At 46.4% G+C, this 16,540-nt stretch overlaps 1 protein-coding gene across 1 annotated transcript in view; it reads left to right on the forward strand.

Annotated features, from left to right (window-relative positions):
• Htra1 (HtrA serine peptidase 1) overlaps positions 1 to 16,540 on the forward strand; it is a 49,391-nt gene that overhangs the window by 19,106 nt on the left and 13,745 nt on the right. Inside the window, exons 2-3 of the mRNA XM_036168654.1 lie at positions 6,547 to 6,646; positions 7,019 to 7,223. Of these exons, the coding sequence (XP_036024547.1) occupies positions 6,547 to 6,646; positions 7,019 to 7,223 (305 nt within the window). The remainder of the gene's footprint in view (positions 1 to 6,546; positions 6,647 to 7,018; positions 7,224 to 16,540) is intronic.

The raw sequence follows: 16,540 nt of genomic DNA on the forward strand, positions 1-16,540 counted from the left end.
CCACACGATTACTTCATCAGTGGGTTAGCCCATTGGTGAAGTCAAAGTCTTTCAGGGATTGGATCCATCACCAGTTGGAGACCAAACAAACCTTCCTTCAGCATATGAGCCTTGAGGGGGGACACTGCATGTGCAGCCCATAATAGTCAAGCAACTGCAGCAGATTAACTGTTGTACCTCTACACACTTTCCACATGTTAGTGCTCTGCTGCAGCCCTTGCACTGGGGGCTCGCCCTTGTCCATGGGGCCCTGTTTAGTAGATTTCATTGTGTCTTCTCTGCTCTGTGTCTTTCACACCGGTTGTAGGGATTCAGTGGTATTGGAAGTTCCCAAACTTTCCTGGCTTGTGACAGTGTATCTGAACTGTGTGTTCCCCTCCTTCCTAGAAGACAGTATGTCACAGTAAATTTTTTATGGCATTCCTAGGCCAAAATTATACCAAAGAGTTCCATTTGTCGAGCAGTGATATCCAGACAACTTATTAGTAGTCATTGGGGAAAAACCAGTTACCTTTCATTTCACAATCACCACTGTTTCCTATGAATGGGATCTATGTACCTCTTGATGACTCTTCCAGTATCCACCTAGATGAACCAGAGTTAGCTGAGGCAGTCTCACTTGGGGGTTTGCTAATCAAATGGCTCTGTGGGGCATTTTCCTGATTGTTAATTGATACAGGAGGGCCCAGCCCACTACAGGCAGTACCATTCCTAGGCAAGGGGTCCTGGACTGTGTAAGAAAGCTAGCTAGGGAAGCCAAGTGGAAGCGAGGGAGAGCGTGCCAGGAAGCAGTCATTCCTCCATGGTTTCCTCATGAGTTCCTGCCCTGATTTCCCTGAATGGAGGATTGTAAGATGAAAGAACCTATTTTCTCTTCAAGTTGCTTTTGGTTGTGGTATTTATAACAACAATGGGAAAGCAAATGAGACTAGAGCCCCTTGACCCTTCCAGTATTATAATCAGTACTGCTTCCACAGTTTCTGATGTTGAGTAATTTCTCTGTGGTCTGTTCCTTTTATCAAAGCAATTGCTGGTGGCCTCACCTTGTGGTGATAGGGAATCATCCAAGGAATGTAGTGACACACAGTTTTGAAACTGAACAACCCGGAACTCATTTACAAGATGTCCACTAGGTACCGCTGTCACCAGGAATGGGGAGTATCCCATGGATTTGCCGCATGCTCTGGGGCGCCTTGTAACAGATATTGAGAATCATGGCGTTGAGCTCATCATGGCCTTCTTCTCTATGACTTCATTCTCATCTCTGCATGGCGTTCCTACCTTAGAGGTGAAGGAAACACACACTTTCATGTATCTAAAACACATAAGTCCTGTGTGTGTATTGTTTTGAGAGCTACTAAAAATAAACAGATAAGTCAGTCTGTAACTTTGTTTCATTTTTACTGTCACTGGTTTTCATAAACGTGATCATGCATGATCATGTGTGATGTCCGATAGTCAGCTTTGTGTGTGTGTGTCTTCAGGGCTCTCATCCATGGATTCAGTGGGCTACACAATGGCTCTCTCTGGGTATCCATCAGCTATCATCAATTTGTTTACCTTTTTTCATTTAGAGATGTAGCCAAGTGGGCCAAGGGCTTGAAGTCCTCAAAGTCCAACTTCCAGCTCTAGAGTGGTTAGGGTCACAGACTGTGACTGCCATCCCTCTTTAGGCAGTGCTGAGGATGGAACTGAAAGCCTCTGGTGGCTCGTCCTGTCTTCTGCCCACTGAGCTACATTACCATGGTGATGTCATTGTCATCTGTCACTTACCTGTCTGTCGTCTATCAAGTATATGTTTCCCCCACTGTGTGTGTGTGTGTGTGTGTGTGTGTGTGTGTGTGTGAATGAATAGTTTTCTTGTATGTATATACCATATATAGTTAATGCAAATATCTATATATTTTTAGTTTTCTTACATGCACGGAAGAAACTTCTATCTGTTCTGACCATGTGTAGGCTTCCACCTTGTGAAAATTCCTTAAACAGGATAGTGACCATTTACATGACATTGACACCATATTGGCTACGTTTAGATATCTAGAACCCACTTACCATGCGTGGGAGGATTTGTAAGTTGCACGAAACACACCACACCCTTTACTTAAGGAACATAAGCATCTGCTGAGGCTCTTGGAACCCATCCCCCATCAGGCTGAGGGTCAGTTTCTGAACTTGGGGTCCTGTTCTTTTCAGTAAGTATTCTGTAATGGGTATGGAAGCTTCTCCAAACTGTGTGTTTCTCTCCTTCCTCATAGAAGGAAGTTGCTGAAAGTAGTTCATACTCCCCCTTCTCCCAAAGGAAACAAGAAGAAAAACAAGACTGAGAAAGGCTAAGTTTGATGGAGCACACCTTTAATCCCAGCACTCCAGAGGTAGAGGCAGGCATAGTTCCGTGAGTTGGAGGCCAGTCTGGTCTATACAGTGAGTTCCAGGACAACCAGGCCTATGCTATGGACCTTGAGTTAAAAACATGAAGAAATAAATGAAAGCGGTTAATACACACTCTCTGTAAACCTCCAGAGATGATGGGTTTGACATTTATGAAGTGGTGTGCCTAATAGTTTATAAAGGAGAGAGACAGGCCATTTGCTTTCTTGGGATTGAATCCTGGCAGCCATGAGCTCATAAAGCTATAAGAAATTGTTGGCTTTACTTAATGGGCCTTTTGTTGTGTTAAAATCAGTAATACTAAATATTTATTAGCTAAGTGGAAAGATTTATCTTTGTAAGTTGCTGTGACTCATCCTTCCGCTTGCTAATCCTGGTTATTTAGACTTTTCTGTTTAAAAATGAAGTTCTATTGTAAGTCATTCAGGTTTTCTGTCCTGAGGCTCACGATGCACGTTAGAGGCCTTTACTGCCGACATACATTTTAGAAGTACGTTATCAGTTTCTACCAAGACTCCTGAGATTTTTTCCATGGGAAGTGTGTTTTCATCTGTACATCCTCCTGGGGAGAACTGAAAATGTAGCAACTTTGAGTCTCCAAACTGCAAGTCTGGTATTTCTCTGCATTTATTTATGTCTTATTTAATTTGTTTTGACACCCCTTTTGAGCATTCAATGAACAGTTCTTGGACAACCTTTGTTAAATATTTCCCAAGGATTTTAATTCTTTTGATGTCGCTATGATATTTTAAAGTTTTTTTTTTGTTGCGATTATTTATTGCTAAATATACAAAATCGAATGGATTTTGTATATTGATCTGTTTTCTTATGGCACTGAAACTCACTTACCCTGTTATTTTATTTTTATATTCCTAAAACTTTTCTAGAGGGACCATCATGTCATTTGCAAATAAACGCAATTTTTATGTTTTCCTTTCCAAACTCCATGCCTTTTATTTTCCTTCCTTGCTTCACTATAGGGGCATCCAGTTCCAGCTTTCTGCTCTGTATAGCCATGGAGCAGTTAGGAAGGGCCTGCCTCAGCCCCATACACTTCCCTCCTTCTAACTTCTAGGCTAAGGGAACAATGCAGAAAGAGTGTGGGGTCATGATCCTCAGGGTGTGCTGGACTTGCTGCCTTCTGGTGGGTTGCTCCATTGGAGCTGAGTGCCCACCTGGGTTGCAGTTTGAGCTAGAGCATGTATGACCCAACCACTGGCCCTCTTCCACAAAGCTGTGTAAGCTGGGAAACAGGCACAGGCTATGATCACAGGTCACCCTTCAGACCAGTGCAGGAGTGGCCACTGTGACACAGTTTGAGCTCCAGGACACACTTGAGTTTGCATAGGTTGCACCTCTGCCTCCCTCCTATCCCTTTTGTTTCATTGATGTCCAAAGTGCTCACATCTGTCTAGAGCCTCTTGAACAGCCAATCTCTTGTTAAGCTTTATTCTGTGGCTTCATTAAGTGCTTTCTGGGGCAGGGGGTCATACATTCTCATTCTGTGAAGCAAACACTTATGGTCACAGTTCTTTTCCCTGATAAGGGACTAAGCTTGAGCATGGTGATGTGACTGAGGCCACACAGTAGCAGGTGTGGTGCCCAGAGCCATCAATGACCATTAGAGCGCAGAGCTAGTGTTTGGCATTTTTCCGTTGATGAGGGGGTCTAGAGGCAGCAACCTCCAGCCCTCTGCATTCCCAGGAAGAGCAGGTTTTGGCTTCACCTATAGGGGGTGACTGTCTGGGTTGATCATTTCATTTCACAAGGAGGTTGGAGGATTGTGGTGGAGACCAGAGCAGTAGGGCCACCAGGGCGTCTGTAGACACAAGGATGCAGCAGCAACAGCTCCCTCCAGTTAAATGAGAGAGGAACCTGGGGGTGGGGGAGGAGAAAGCAACCACCCTGCTTTACATATGAAGGTGCTCTGACACAGCAGGTGCAGAAGCCATATATCTCTTCTCCTTGGGTTGATGTTTCTTTTCCTTGGGTTGACATCTCTTCTCCTTGGGTTGATGTTTTGTCCATCTTTGAGCGATTGTGGGTCCCCCTGTGTTTAGCTGCTTCTGTTCAGTTTCTATGTGGACATCCACCAAGTGACAGCAATGGACGTCGGCAGCTGGCTTGTCACTGTCTATCCTCTCTCTCCGCTCCTTCTGCCTCATCTACCGAATGGGAGAGCCCTGCATCCATTCTCAGAGCCACAGGCTCTTTGTCTTGATGCCTCCCGTCAGGCTGCATGTTCCAGTCATGAACCATCAGGACCAAACCACACACACATCTCATCCTAGCACCAATGGTCCCATTTTACTGGTGAGAAAATGGAGGCCACCTTGGGGACCTAGGATGGGTCTCAGGTCTTCATGTGCCTAGGCTAGATCCTTCTTGTAGCTTCTCTGGTGGACAGACCTTGGAGCCACTTTCCCTGCTCTGCGTGAGAAAGGCACCTGCTTCTTGTTTGAGCCTGAAAAACCTCATATTTATGTTCATATTTATGTGGGCAGATCGTCTTATGCCTAATATGGCACATCAGAAAAGAGAAGCGAGTTAATTATCCTTCAAGGCAGGAGTCCCACAGCTGTGCTTCTGGTGGTTTTGGAATACCACGTGCTCTCTGGTTGCTGGCCAGCTGGAGTTAAACCTCCACTTGGTCCTTGCCCAGGAAGCTGGTCCCAGGAAGCCCAGATGCACTTGTTTACAGCTGTCTCTCAGTGACGTTTGCCAGACTCTGTGTTCAGAAGGAATGTGAATGTTCTACTCCCATAGTTCCATCTTTTATTTGGGTGTTCAGAGGACACGCCAGTTAATCACAACTACATAGAGACCAGGGAGAGGAACTGTGGTAGTTTAAATAAGGACCCCCTACCCCACCTCCCATACCACCATCACCATAGGCTGTGGTACTTCAGCCCTGGGTTCCTAGTTGGTGGCACTGCTTAGGAAGGTCTTGGTGGTACAGCCTTGCTGGAGGAAGTGCGTCACTGGGGATGGGCTTTGAGATTAAAAGCCTCCAGTTTTTTTCTCTCTCTGGTTTGTGCTTGTGGTTGAGGATGTGAGCTATGGGCTTTATGGTCCTGCCACCCAGTCCGTGATGGGCTCTCATCTTCCTGGAATGTAACTCCTAATAAACACTTCCTTTCATAAATTGCCTTCATCATGGTAACTGATGAGAAGCAGATCCATGTGATGGCCATTGTGAAGTGGAAAACTTGTGTATTTGATGAAACCATGGAGTTGTAGGGGAGGGGAGGCACTTCTCAGATGTTCCTGTTGTTTATGTTCGTTATTAAGACCATTTAGTATTCATGGGGAAATCCTTGCCTTTGTTTTCCCAAATATAATATGGTAACGATACTTACTTTCAAAGTGTGTAAGAAAGTAGAAGGTTAAAAGGCTTTGAAAGCAGACATATTAAGATGTCTCTGTCATGAATTTGTCAAATTAGTTTATCTCCCTAGAAGTTGTAGTTCTTTTCCTGAACCTAAGAACATCGCACCGTGGGAAGAGAGATCAGATTTCTTGGATGTGTCCAGCAGCTTAGGGAGGGGAACCAGGCTGAGGGGGAACAAGAGAGCACTGGAGGCCTCCTTGTTTTTGGAGGCACCCTTCCAGCATGGGAAGCTGGTTCCTGCATGTCCCTTTGCCCAGCTGGAGTACTGCAGATCTTAGTGAAACAGGAATAATCCACAGATGCCCTAGAACTTCTGGGGGAGCCTGGTGACATGCAGCTGTGATGGGTCACAAGAGGACTGGAAAGGTCCCAGTTCTTAGCCTAGAGCCTAGGGAATGATGGTTCCCCTTCCACAGAGGGGTGTGTGTGTGTGTGTGTGTGTGTGTGTGTGTGTGTGTGTGTGTGTGATGTTAATATTCAGATGAGTATATGTGCACATATGCTCATGATGCTCATGTGTATGATTATACAAATGTGTATGTACAAATGTGCATGTGTGTATGATCATGCAAATGTGTGTATGTGTGCATATGCTCATGTATGTTCTGTATGTGCATGTTGGCATATGTGTGGAAGCACATGTGTGCATGTATGTGTGTGTTGATACTTCAGTGCATTGTGGCTCCCTCTAACCCGTATCTTGTTCCAGGACCCAGCACAGGCCCAGCATCGCTAAACTGTCTCCTCTTTGCTTTGGTTCTCAGGGCAGGAAGATCCCAACAGTCTGCGCCATAAATACAACTTTATTGCCGACGTGGTGGAGAAGATCGCTCCTGCTGTGGTTCACATTGAACTATATCGCAAGTAAAGAGTGCCTTCCTTTTCCCGTAATGTCTGAAGCTCTCACTAATAAATGACAGAGCTATTTTTGAAGCACATTAAAGTGTCAGGAATGTCACTGGGTAGATTCCTATATTATGATAGAGTTCCCTGCCTTAGGAAAATTTTCCTATTTAAATCTATAATCTTGGCCCTTCTTTTAATAACTTCTAGCTCTGAAGAGATTCCCAGGGAATATTTTCTAAGTGGAATTTTTGATTCATTCCGAAAAGTAGCTTCGTGTTATTTTTAAAACGTTAAACACTCGCTAGATGTGTGTGGGCTGCTCTTGCAGAGTCTTTTCCTTGTGTGTGTAAGTGTTTTGAGGTGTTCAAGCTCAACTAATGTCTGTTTCAGGCTTCCCTTTTCAAAGAGGGAGGTGCCAGTGGCTAGTGGGTCTGGATTCATCGTGTCTGAGGATGGACTGATTGTGACAAATGCTCACGTGGTGACCAACAAAAACCGAGTCAAGGTTGAGCTGAAGAATGGAGCTACCTATGAAGCCAAAATCAAAGATGTGGATGAAAAGGCGGACATCGCCCTTATTAAAATTGACCATCAGGTGAGGTCAGGAGGCCTGAGTGCCTCCCCTGCACAGTCCAGCTCTCAGATGCCAGGCCTGGAGAGGGTGAGGACATTGGGGTTCTCTGGTGCTCTGGAGCATGCAGCAATGATGCAGAAGCTGCAAGGCCAGACAGCTTTCACCAGAGGGGCCTGGGCGGGAGAGGAGGGATTCGGGAAGCCCCTGGAAGAAGCTGGCTCTCAGATCAGAGGTTTTACATTTAATTAATTAGTTAATTGGTAGCATTTTATCTTTATAAACAACAGACTCTAAAGTGAAGCATCTGTTACAAAAATATTTGTCTCCATATACATAAATGGAGGTGTCCTGGATTCTTGGTATGTATGCAATGGATTTGAAAAGATTTTTAAGAATCATTTTTAATCATGTGTTGAATTTGTATGTGAGTATGTACCTAGAGATATTAGATACTCTGGAGCTGGAGTTACAGGGTTATAAGCCACCTGACATTGAATCTCTGACGCGGGGTCTCTGCAAAAGCAGTGTGCTCTTTCAGCCCCTGACTCATCTCTCTAGCTCCTTGTTAAGCTTTCTATACTCAGGTTTTGGGACCCTTAAGACAAAATTAACATCTCCTCCTTGAGCCCCCTAGAATCTTTCATGTGCTGATGCACACATAGCCCACTGCAAAAGGGCTAGAATGCAGTATCTGCCCAAATTATGATTCTCTATGGGCATGTGACTTTGAGGCAGGACCAGGGTATAAAACTGACATAGTGAAAGTGAGCTCAATTTGAGAAATGCTTATATGAAATTGCTTTGGGGGTTGGGGGTGTTTGCAGATCAGATTCTATTTCTAGTCTTACCTGCAGTAATTAATTTATTTTTTAAATTAATTAATTAGGGTTTTGTGTGTGTGTGTGTGTGTGTGTGTGTGTGTGTGTGTGTGTGTGTGATTTTTGAGACAGGGTTTCTCTGTGTAGCCTTGGCTGTCCTGGATTCACTTTGTAGACCAGGCTGGCCTCAAATTCAGAGAGATTCACCTGTCTCGGCCTTCCAAGAGCTGGGATTAAAGGCATGCATCACCACGCTTGCATTTTTTTTTTTTTTTTAATTAAAGGAAAAGAACATTTATTTTATTTGATATTCTGTTTGCAGTTGTTTTTGCTCAACAAAGTCTCATGTAGCACAAATTGCCTTCAAACACATTTTATAACTTGTAGGTGGCTTTGAACCTTTGACTCCCCCGTCTCTACCTTCCGTATGTGAGAGTTATGGGCATGCAGGACCAAGCCGGGTTTATTCAGTATTGCGAATCAAACCAAAGCTTTGTGGGAGCTAGGCAAGCACTTTACCAACCGGACCACATCTTCCAGCCTTGTTTAGAAAGCCTTCACACCTGAAACTAAATCCAGTTCTTACTGGATCGCCAGCAGAACTTCCCACCTCACCTCATGTAGATCACATGGTGATGTGATCTCTGTTTGCACAGTGGTGAGACTGCAGTTCCTGCTTTCTTCCTGTCCTCAGAAATTCCTTTAGATGGAAGGTTGGAAGGTAGGAGGGTCAGTGGTAATTCTGTGGTTGGCGCAGTAATCCCCCCCCCCCCCCCCCCCCCCCGTAGTTAATGAAGTCTAGCATCTTCTTGTGAAGCTCTTGCTTGTTACCTATGAAGTCAGTTAGGTGTGAGGTCCAAGTATGGGCATTCTTTCAGGAAAACCACAGGACCAAACATTTACCCCACACCTGGCCCATTCCCTTACCTTCTCAGAGGTTGGGTGGTGGGGCCAGGACTGAAGGCTGTAGTAGATACAGGCTCTGTGCTCATGTGGGTGACTGACTTTAGTGAGGTCACAGTTGTGTGCTATTTCTGCTAGGTTAATGTGGAATTTCTATCAACGGTTCGTCTTTCTAGATGTGTTTATTGGTATCAAGATAGTTGGGCCAGGCTCTGCCTCCACATCTAACCATTCTCTACTACACAGGGTAGCTGTGTTATTCCCACTTTATAAAGGAAGATAGAATGCTCAGAGAATGCACCTGCTCCTTATCACACCTAGCCTCCCCAGAGCCAGGCTGCAGATTCCAGGTACCCAACTCCACAGCCATTACCACAGGGATAGAGCCTGGTCTTTATACATGGGATGGAATAGCACGACCTTAAATAGGCTGGCACATCCCCATTCAGGAATGCTGCCAGCAAGGTGTCTAGAAAGTGGTGGTAGCACCGGAAGGAGGTTGGCCAGAATAGCACAGCCAGTGGCCACATGTAGGACCGTCAGACCCACTGAGTTCATGGAAGACAGCCAGCATTGGGGGGCCTGCCTCCTGGCCATCTGCAGGCAGGGCTCTGGCCTGCGTGGTATGTGAACTGTCTCCTCAAGTAATTTCATGTTTGAAATGCATGGGTGCATACCATGTGACTGCTTCCAGCTCAGGGATATTCTTTTCTGATTTTGAGCCAATATGGAGACAGGAGCCTCGTGTCACCTCTGGCATATCCAGGCAAAATGTGAAAGCTCTCAACAGAGGAGCTGTGTGAAGGGTTTCTGGCAGTCCCTGGGAGTCTAACTCTTTAGCCAGAAGCCTGATGTTTGACATGTGCTGCACATCCCCACCACACAAGGATGTTTGGAAATGTAAAATTGAACTGACGTAGCTTTTGAAAATGGAATTGAAAATGAAAGACTATTACATTGCAGATGCCCACATCAAAGCCTGATTTCTGCTGACCCCCCCCCCCCCATTTCCTGTTTGTCCCTGTTCTAATGAAGGTTATCTGTGGGGAGAGTCTGGCCTGGCTTGTAACAAAGCTTGATTTGGAGAGAACTGGCCACCCAGGTGAATTGAGTTCCTGCTGAATTTACCCCTCTGTGTGTGGTGTGATCAACGTGTGGTGGGCAGTAGATGGGAGGGCGCTTGCTTGGTATTGTGTCCTCTTAGACAGCAACAAAGAAACAGGTTGTGGACGGTCAGAGGAGACAGTGTAGGATTGTGGATGTGGTGGTGCATACCTACGGTCCCAGCATTTGAGGAACGGGGGATGTGGAGGCAAGCTCAGGAGCTTAAGGACATCAAGTTCGAGGTCAGCCGGAACTTCAGGCAGGAAAATCACCCCCTGAGAGTGCCTTTTCCTGGGAGAATCTAATTGGGCTTCCCCAGAGCCATTTAAGAACAGCCCAGTGAAGCTGGTGTTGGGCCACACACCACATGCACAAGCTAGTGACTAATTCAAGGGCTGGTCATCTGGACCCAGTGTCTCATCAGCATCGTGAGTTTGCTTGAGGGGTTCTGTGACTCACGCTGAATTGTCCTTTTTGAACATGTGTTTCATGAAATGGAAGGTGCAGTTGAGACCTGATGTCCTCTTGCTGATGTGCCTCTCCCTTGTAGAGAGCTCAAGCCGTCCTTTCCTTTGCCGGATCTGCTCCTCCCCCCACTTAGGGAGCCTGGGAGGAGCTGTGAGCCACAGCACCTCAACCCCCGTGGCCCAAGTAGGGTGCACATGCTGCCCCCTAAAACTGCAAATTGTGGTTGCATGCTGCTCACAGAAAGGACACAGTGTGTTCGGCCACTGTTGCCACCGCTAAGGCGCAGGCCCCGCCCGAGCAACTTCACTTCCTCCCGCTTAGAGTGTACCTCACATCTCTAAGGGCTTAAAGCTGCCTGGCTTGCAGTTGCCAGAGAGGTTTCTGGGCTTGTGACCAAAGGACTTCTTTTGTTTCTCGCTGCTGAGCCGACACATGTGCATTCACTCCGCTGGCTGCATTTTGAGACCCTAAAGGACTTAGTGGGAAGGGTTCACATGGGGAAGCTTTGTGGGCCAGACTACTGAGCCACCCCTTGGAGGAGAGAGGGTGAGCCCTGTGGGTCTCCCCTCAGCCTCATGGGATGCTCCTGCCTCAGAGCTGAAACTAAGGATCCTCAATGGGGTCAGTGTTGGTCTGGAGGTTGTGGGGGTGGGGATCACACATGTGAACATTTTAATGGAAAGCAGCTTTGAGGGCAAAGTAGTCCAGCTTGGGCTACAAACTACTTCCAAATGTGCTTAATACGAGCCACTGGCCATGTGTACAGAGTATTTTTAACTTTTATCCAAAGGCAGGATTTTTTTTTTTTTTTTTTTTTTGTCCTTTTTTCCTGAGCTATTTAAGAGGAGAATAGAGCCACGAGAGATGGAGGGAAACATAGAATGTGCACTAACTGATCGGGTGTCTTCAGTCTGGAGCAGGAGCCTGCACAGAAATGCGGGGAAGTGTTGGGAAGGTAGAAGGAAGGTGCTTTTGTCATACAGCTGTTTTTCCAGCTGTGCCGATTACCCTGGCCGCTGTTTCATGCAAGCCCTCTGTAGGTTCCTTTCTGTCAAAGTGTCCTGAACTCCTTCTTAGGATCACCTGACTTGATCTGGAGCCCCATCCCTCACCCTTCCACTCTGCTCGCCATCTCCTCACAGATCCCCTGGGGTTAGAGCATTCTCTCTTTCTAGCCTTCCCCTGTCCTTCAGGTATTTGATCACATCCTGCTTTAGACCCCAGGGACACCCCTTGTCTGACTCACTTCATAAAGTAGTTCCCCACATCCGAGGCCCCTCAACATCCCCTGTCACATGAGGAACAAGACTCAAGACTCCATACATTCTGTATTTCTGTCCTTCCTCATTTAAATAGGAATTTGACGCAACGTACAATGTAATTTTCCATTGTTTTTTTTTTGGGTGTGTAGGCTTAATATGTTGATCAGAATAGCCTCGCACTATTGGGCTCAAGTGATCTTCCTGTTTCAGCTTCCCAAATACCTAAGATTCAGGCATGTGACCCTGTGCCCAGATTCCCTTGATTTTGATTTCTCTGTCTCTCTGTCTCTGTATGTGTGTGTGTTTAGGCTAGAGGTTGATGTCAGGTGTTTTCTCAACTGCTTTCTTGCCGAACTTGAGCTTATTGATTTGCTTAGACTGGCTGGTGAGCAAGCTCCATGGATCTCTTGCCTCTGTCTCCCCAGCGCTGGGATCACAGGTGTGCACCTCATTGCCCAGCTTTTTTGTAGGTTCTGAGGATTGAACTCGGATCCTTGGGCTCGCACAGCAAGTGCTTTACTGACTGAGCCGTCGCGCCAGCTCTTCATTTGTTTTCAGACTCTCTTCTGCATGAGGAACACATTTCATTTGGCCTTCAGGTCAGGTGGTGGGTGTTGGGCAGCTGTGCTGGCTAGTCTTTTGTTAACTCAGCACACAAGTTAGTGTTATCTGGAAGGAGGGAATCTTAATTGAGAAAATGCCTCCGTGAGATCCAGCTGTAAGGCATTTTTTAAATTAGTGACTGATGAGGGAGGGCCCAATCCATTGTGAGTGGTACCATCCCAGGACTGGTGGTCCTGGGTTCTATAAGAAAGGAGGCTGAGCAAGCCAGGGGAAGTGAGCCAGTAAGCAGCACCCTTCATGGCTTCGGTATTAGCTCCTGCCTCCAGCTTCCTACTCGGTTTGAGTTCTTGCCCTGACTTCCTTTGATGATGAACAGTGATGTGGAAGTGTAAGCCAGATAACCCTTTCCTCCCCACCTTGTTTTTGGTCATGGTGTTTCATCACAGCAATAGTAACCATAACTACGACACCCAGCATCTGCTCAGAGAAAAGCCAGGCCCACAACTCCCAAGTGTGATGGATTAAGAGAGACACCACGGGCTAATACCTAGCTCTTCTGAACCAGTTTCAGATGAGTCGGACTGTGCAGCAGGCTGACTGCATGCTCTTGCTTCCATCTCCTGGTTTTGGAGTTTGGCCGGATATAGCCTGTGCCAGGGCTACACTGAACCTGTGGTCTTGGTACCTCAGAGTGCTGATGAGGCAATGAAGCTTCCTGTGGGTTCTTTTCCCTGACGCCAACCACCAGGTAAATATTTGGACACAGCCTTTATCCAGGCTTGAGGTGGCTTTCTTCCTCCCCACCAAGGCCTACAAGGGTGCCCAGCCACCTTTGGCCCATCAGTCCCACAGACCTGTTTGAAGTGGCTGAGGCTTAGCCTCTGGGTACTGGTTGCTTTGTTTACAGAGGGTCCTCTTACTGCTCAGCCTGCTGACAGGGCCTGAAGGCTGATGCTTGATCATGGAGTTCAGAGCAGGGTCACATGGGTGTGTGTGTGAGGACTGGGGTTTTCATATCTTAACCTCTTACAATTTGGCCCTGTGTGTGGAGAGTTGGCCACTGGTGATCTGAGTGAGGAAGGCCCAGGTAGCCTCTGGGGATGAGGCAGGAGCCAGGGAGGGGGTGGCTAGAAGCTGGGTGTGACTCACATGGGTTCTCCTCAGGCAACCTGACTATCAGAGGATGCTGACTAAGCCCCTGGACTCTTCCAAAAGCAAATCAGATAACCAAAGCCTGTGCATCCTGTGGATGCTGTCCATCTTCCCATAAAGTAAACAGGAGCACCATCCCAGAACCTTCCTATCTGGCTTTTGTGTTTTTCCATTTTAGGGGTTTTCTGTGCCCCCTCTTGCTTCTCCCTTCTGTGGTCTTCTCTCCCAGAACTAGGAGCACTTCTGCAGCAGTGGCCAAAGATGCCGCAGGGCCTGTTGATAGGACAAGGCTCCTATTACTGGGTTGATATTTACCTTTATTTCGGGAGGTGAGCACCAGTATTTCATGAGGAAAGAAGTGCAGACAGGGACGTGGAGGGTTGCTTTTGTTCTGCAGAGCCAGCCCTTTTCCAGAAGAGAATGGCGGCATGACTCCCTATCGTTCTGACTGTAGATCATTTTGGCATGTGAAAATATTTCACTCCCCCAAACTCAGAAGCACAGCCCTTTGTGTTCTCTGGCCCCGTTTCAAGAACTTCGTTGATGGTTGAGGAAATTCTTTGGCTCCATTTTTCTCTTAATATGGCAATGCCTTTTTTCACTTTGGCACTCTTTGCAGGGAATTTGAGGGAAAATATTGTGGTCCAGGCAAAGCAAGTCTCAGATCATTGGGGATGTCTCCTGTCCTTCTCATCTAGGGGAGACGTTGTCTATCTGATTGTTGTGAGCATTGACCATGCATTAAAGTGCAGATTGGCTCATCTGTAGCCTCTAGTCTGTATCTGACCCTCCATCTGTTTTGTAAATAAAGTTTTATCAGAACACAGCCATATCTGTTCATTTATAGAGTCTATGGCTGCTTTCATTCTGTACCAGAAGAGTTGCATACTTGGCCTGGAGACCATAGGGCAAGGGAAGCCAGAATTATTTGCTTTCCAGTGCTTCACAGTGAGACTTTGCCAACGCTAGTGGCAGATAGAATCCTCGTTTTGAGGGAACAGGAAGTGCCTGGGAAGAATGTGCTTAGAAACACCATGCTAGGAGAGACACCAAGAGACCAAGAACTGGAGGTGGCAAAGCCGACTTCTGTTGTCTTTCGTTATATTTTTTTATTTTGGTTTTTCAAGATAAGGTTTCTCTGTGTATCCCTGGCTGTCTTGGAACTTGATCTGTAGACCAGGCTGGCCTTGAACTCACAGATAATCCACCTGTCTCTCCTTCCCTAGTGCTGGGATCAAAGACGTGTGCTACCACTGCCTGGCACCCCTTGTCTGTCTTTTGGGAGGAGTTTGCCTCTGTGAAAATGAGGCTTTGGTTTTGCCAGACTGAGCAGAGAGGAATGTTAGGCCTGTCTGTTTCTCTGTGGTATTGGTAAAAAGGAATTTACTAGAATTACAAGATATTTTACAAGTTACTATCCAACTCTAAGCTCCTCTGGGTCTCTCTTCATTTGCTGGTGTCCTATGTGTGTCTTGAACACCGGTCTTGACCAAACATGTTAGGTTTGTGCATGGAGCAGTGGTGGGCACAAGCCATGGAGCTTGTGGGAGACAGGAGTGGAGGGTTGGCAGCGAAGGAGACCAGGGGAGGAAGGGCAAGAGTTTTCCCTGGGCTGGAAGGTTTCCGTAGGTGGTGTAGGTGAGGGAGCTTGTCTGCAGAAGGGACAGTCCTTCTGAGATGGGACGCCTTGAGCCAGCCATGGGGACGGGTAGGTGATGATGGGTGAAACCGCTCTATTCTCCTTTTCTGCACAGCCTGGAGGTCCTGGATCTTGGACTATGAGTAAACAGTTATTTTCTAGTGAGTTCTTCACAACTTTTAGAACACAAGGCCAGTGTTTCTGCTTAGCTGTTATCTCTTTGTATTGTCTATATTTCTGACTGGCCTTGGCTAGTGGCTCGCCAGCTCCTCTTCTGGGAACCTCCAAGGCCTTCTTCGTGGTAACTGTGCAGTCAATTTCCTGAGAGGCTCAAAATGGAAAGAGTTCTTAATTATCTGGTCACAGGACACAGTTTCCTCTAACTGGTTTCTGAACCCTCCAGACCTCTTTCTTTGGCAAGGGAGAGGCAAGACCTTGTGGTGGATTGAGTACTGATTGTTCTAATAAACACACTAATTGAAAAGACACTTGTTAAACATGGCACTGGAATCTCATAGCATGAACACTTCATAGATAATTGCAAACCAAAGCGTTTCAAGTCAGTTACCATGGCCAAAATGCTAAGCGTTAACTAATATAAGTACCTCTCCCCAATCCAAGACCCTAATGGATCTTTTAAGGTCATTCATTGATTTTTTTTTCCCTAGATATTTGTTGCACATCTGCCATGACCCAACACTGCATCAGCAGCCATGCTGAGGTCAAAGGGGCTGATGTATGGAGGAGACTTGACCGACATCCTGTTCTTCTCCTGTGGGCGCCACAGAATGTAAAGCCTCTGGCTGCTGGCTCCCATATAGAGCTGTTGACATTTTGTGGTACAAAATAGAGCAAGAGGATATTTGAAGTAGCAAACATTTCTTGATATATCTTAAGGAGACTAAATATTATGGTGGTGTTCGTAAGCAGTGGGGAGGAAGGAGTTTGCACTTTTCTTGTTTACATTCTTTCTCCTCCTGTCTCTTTCCATTCTCTCACTTCTTCCATCTCCTTTCCAACCACCTTCTCATGTGTCCTACACCCCCAGACACCAGTAACATGTCAGATGGGGAAATAGATGCTGAAGACACAGCGACACCAGTCTCCTGAGCTGGACACATTGGTGGTCTCAGTACCCATGTAGCAGGTCCTCCTTTGCCCTGGCCTCTTGGCTCCTTAGTCTCATCCCTCCATTTACCACAGCCGTCCTTGACTCTGTCAAGGTTATACTTTTGATGTCATTAATAGCCTTCTTTAATATAAATTCTAGGCATCTCACTCTTGATTCACTTGGCAGTTGACAATGGACATGTGATTTGTACATTTATAAGCCCTGGGCTCAGAGAGGTCCTATGCTCTGAGACCATTGTCCCAATTCGATCCTTGCATATGTGTCTTGTCTGATACCTAGTGGAACAGTGATGTGTG

The sequence above is a fragment of the Onychomys torridus genome, chromosome 1 (assembly GCF_903995425.1).
Source record: "Onychomys torridus chromosome 1, mOncTor1.1, whole genome shotgun sequence".
NCBI lineage: Eukaryota > Metazoa > Chordata > Mammalia > Rodentia > Cricetidae > Onychomys > Onychomys torridus.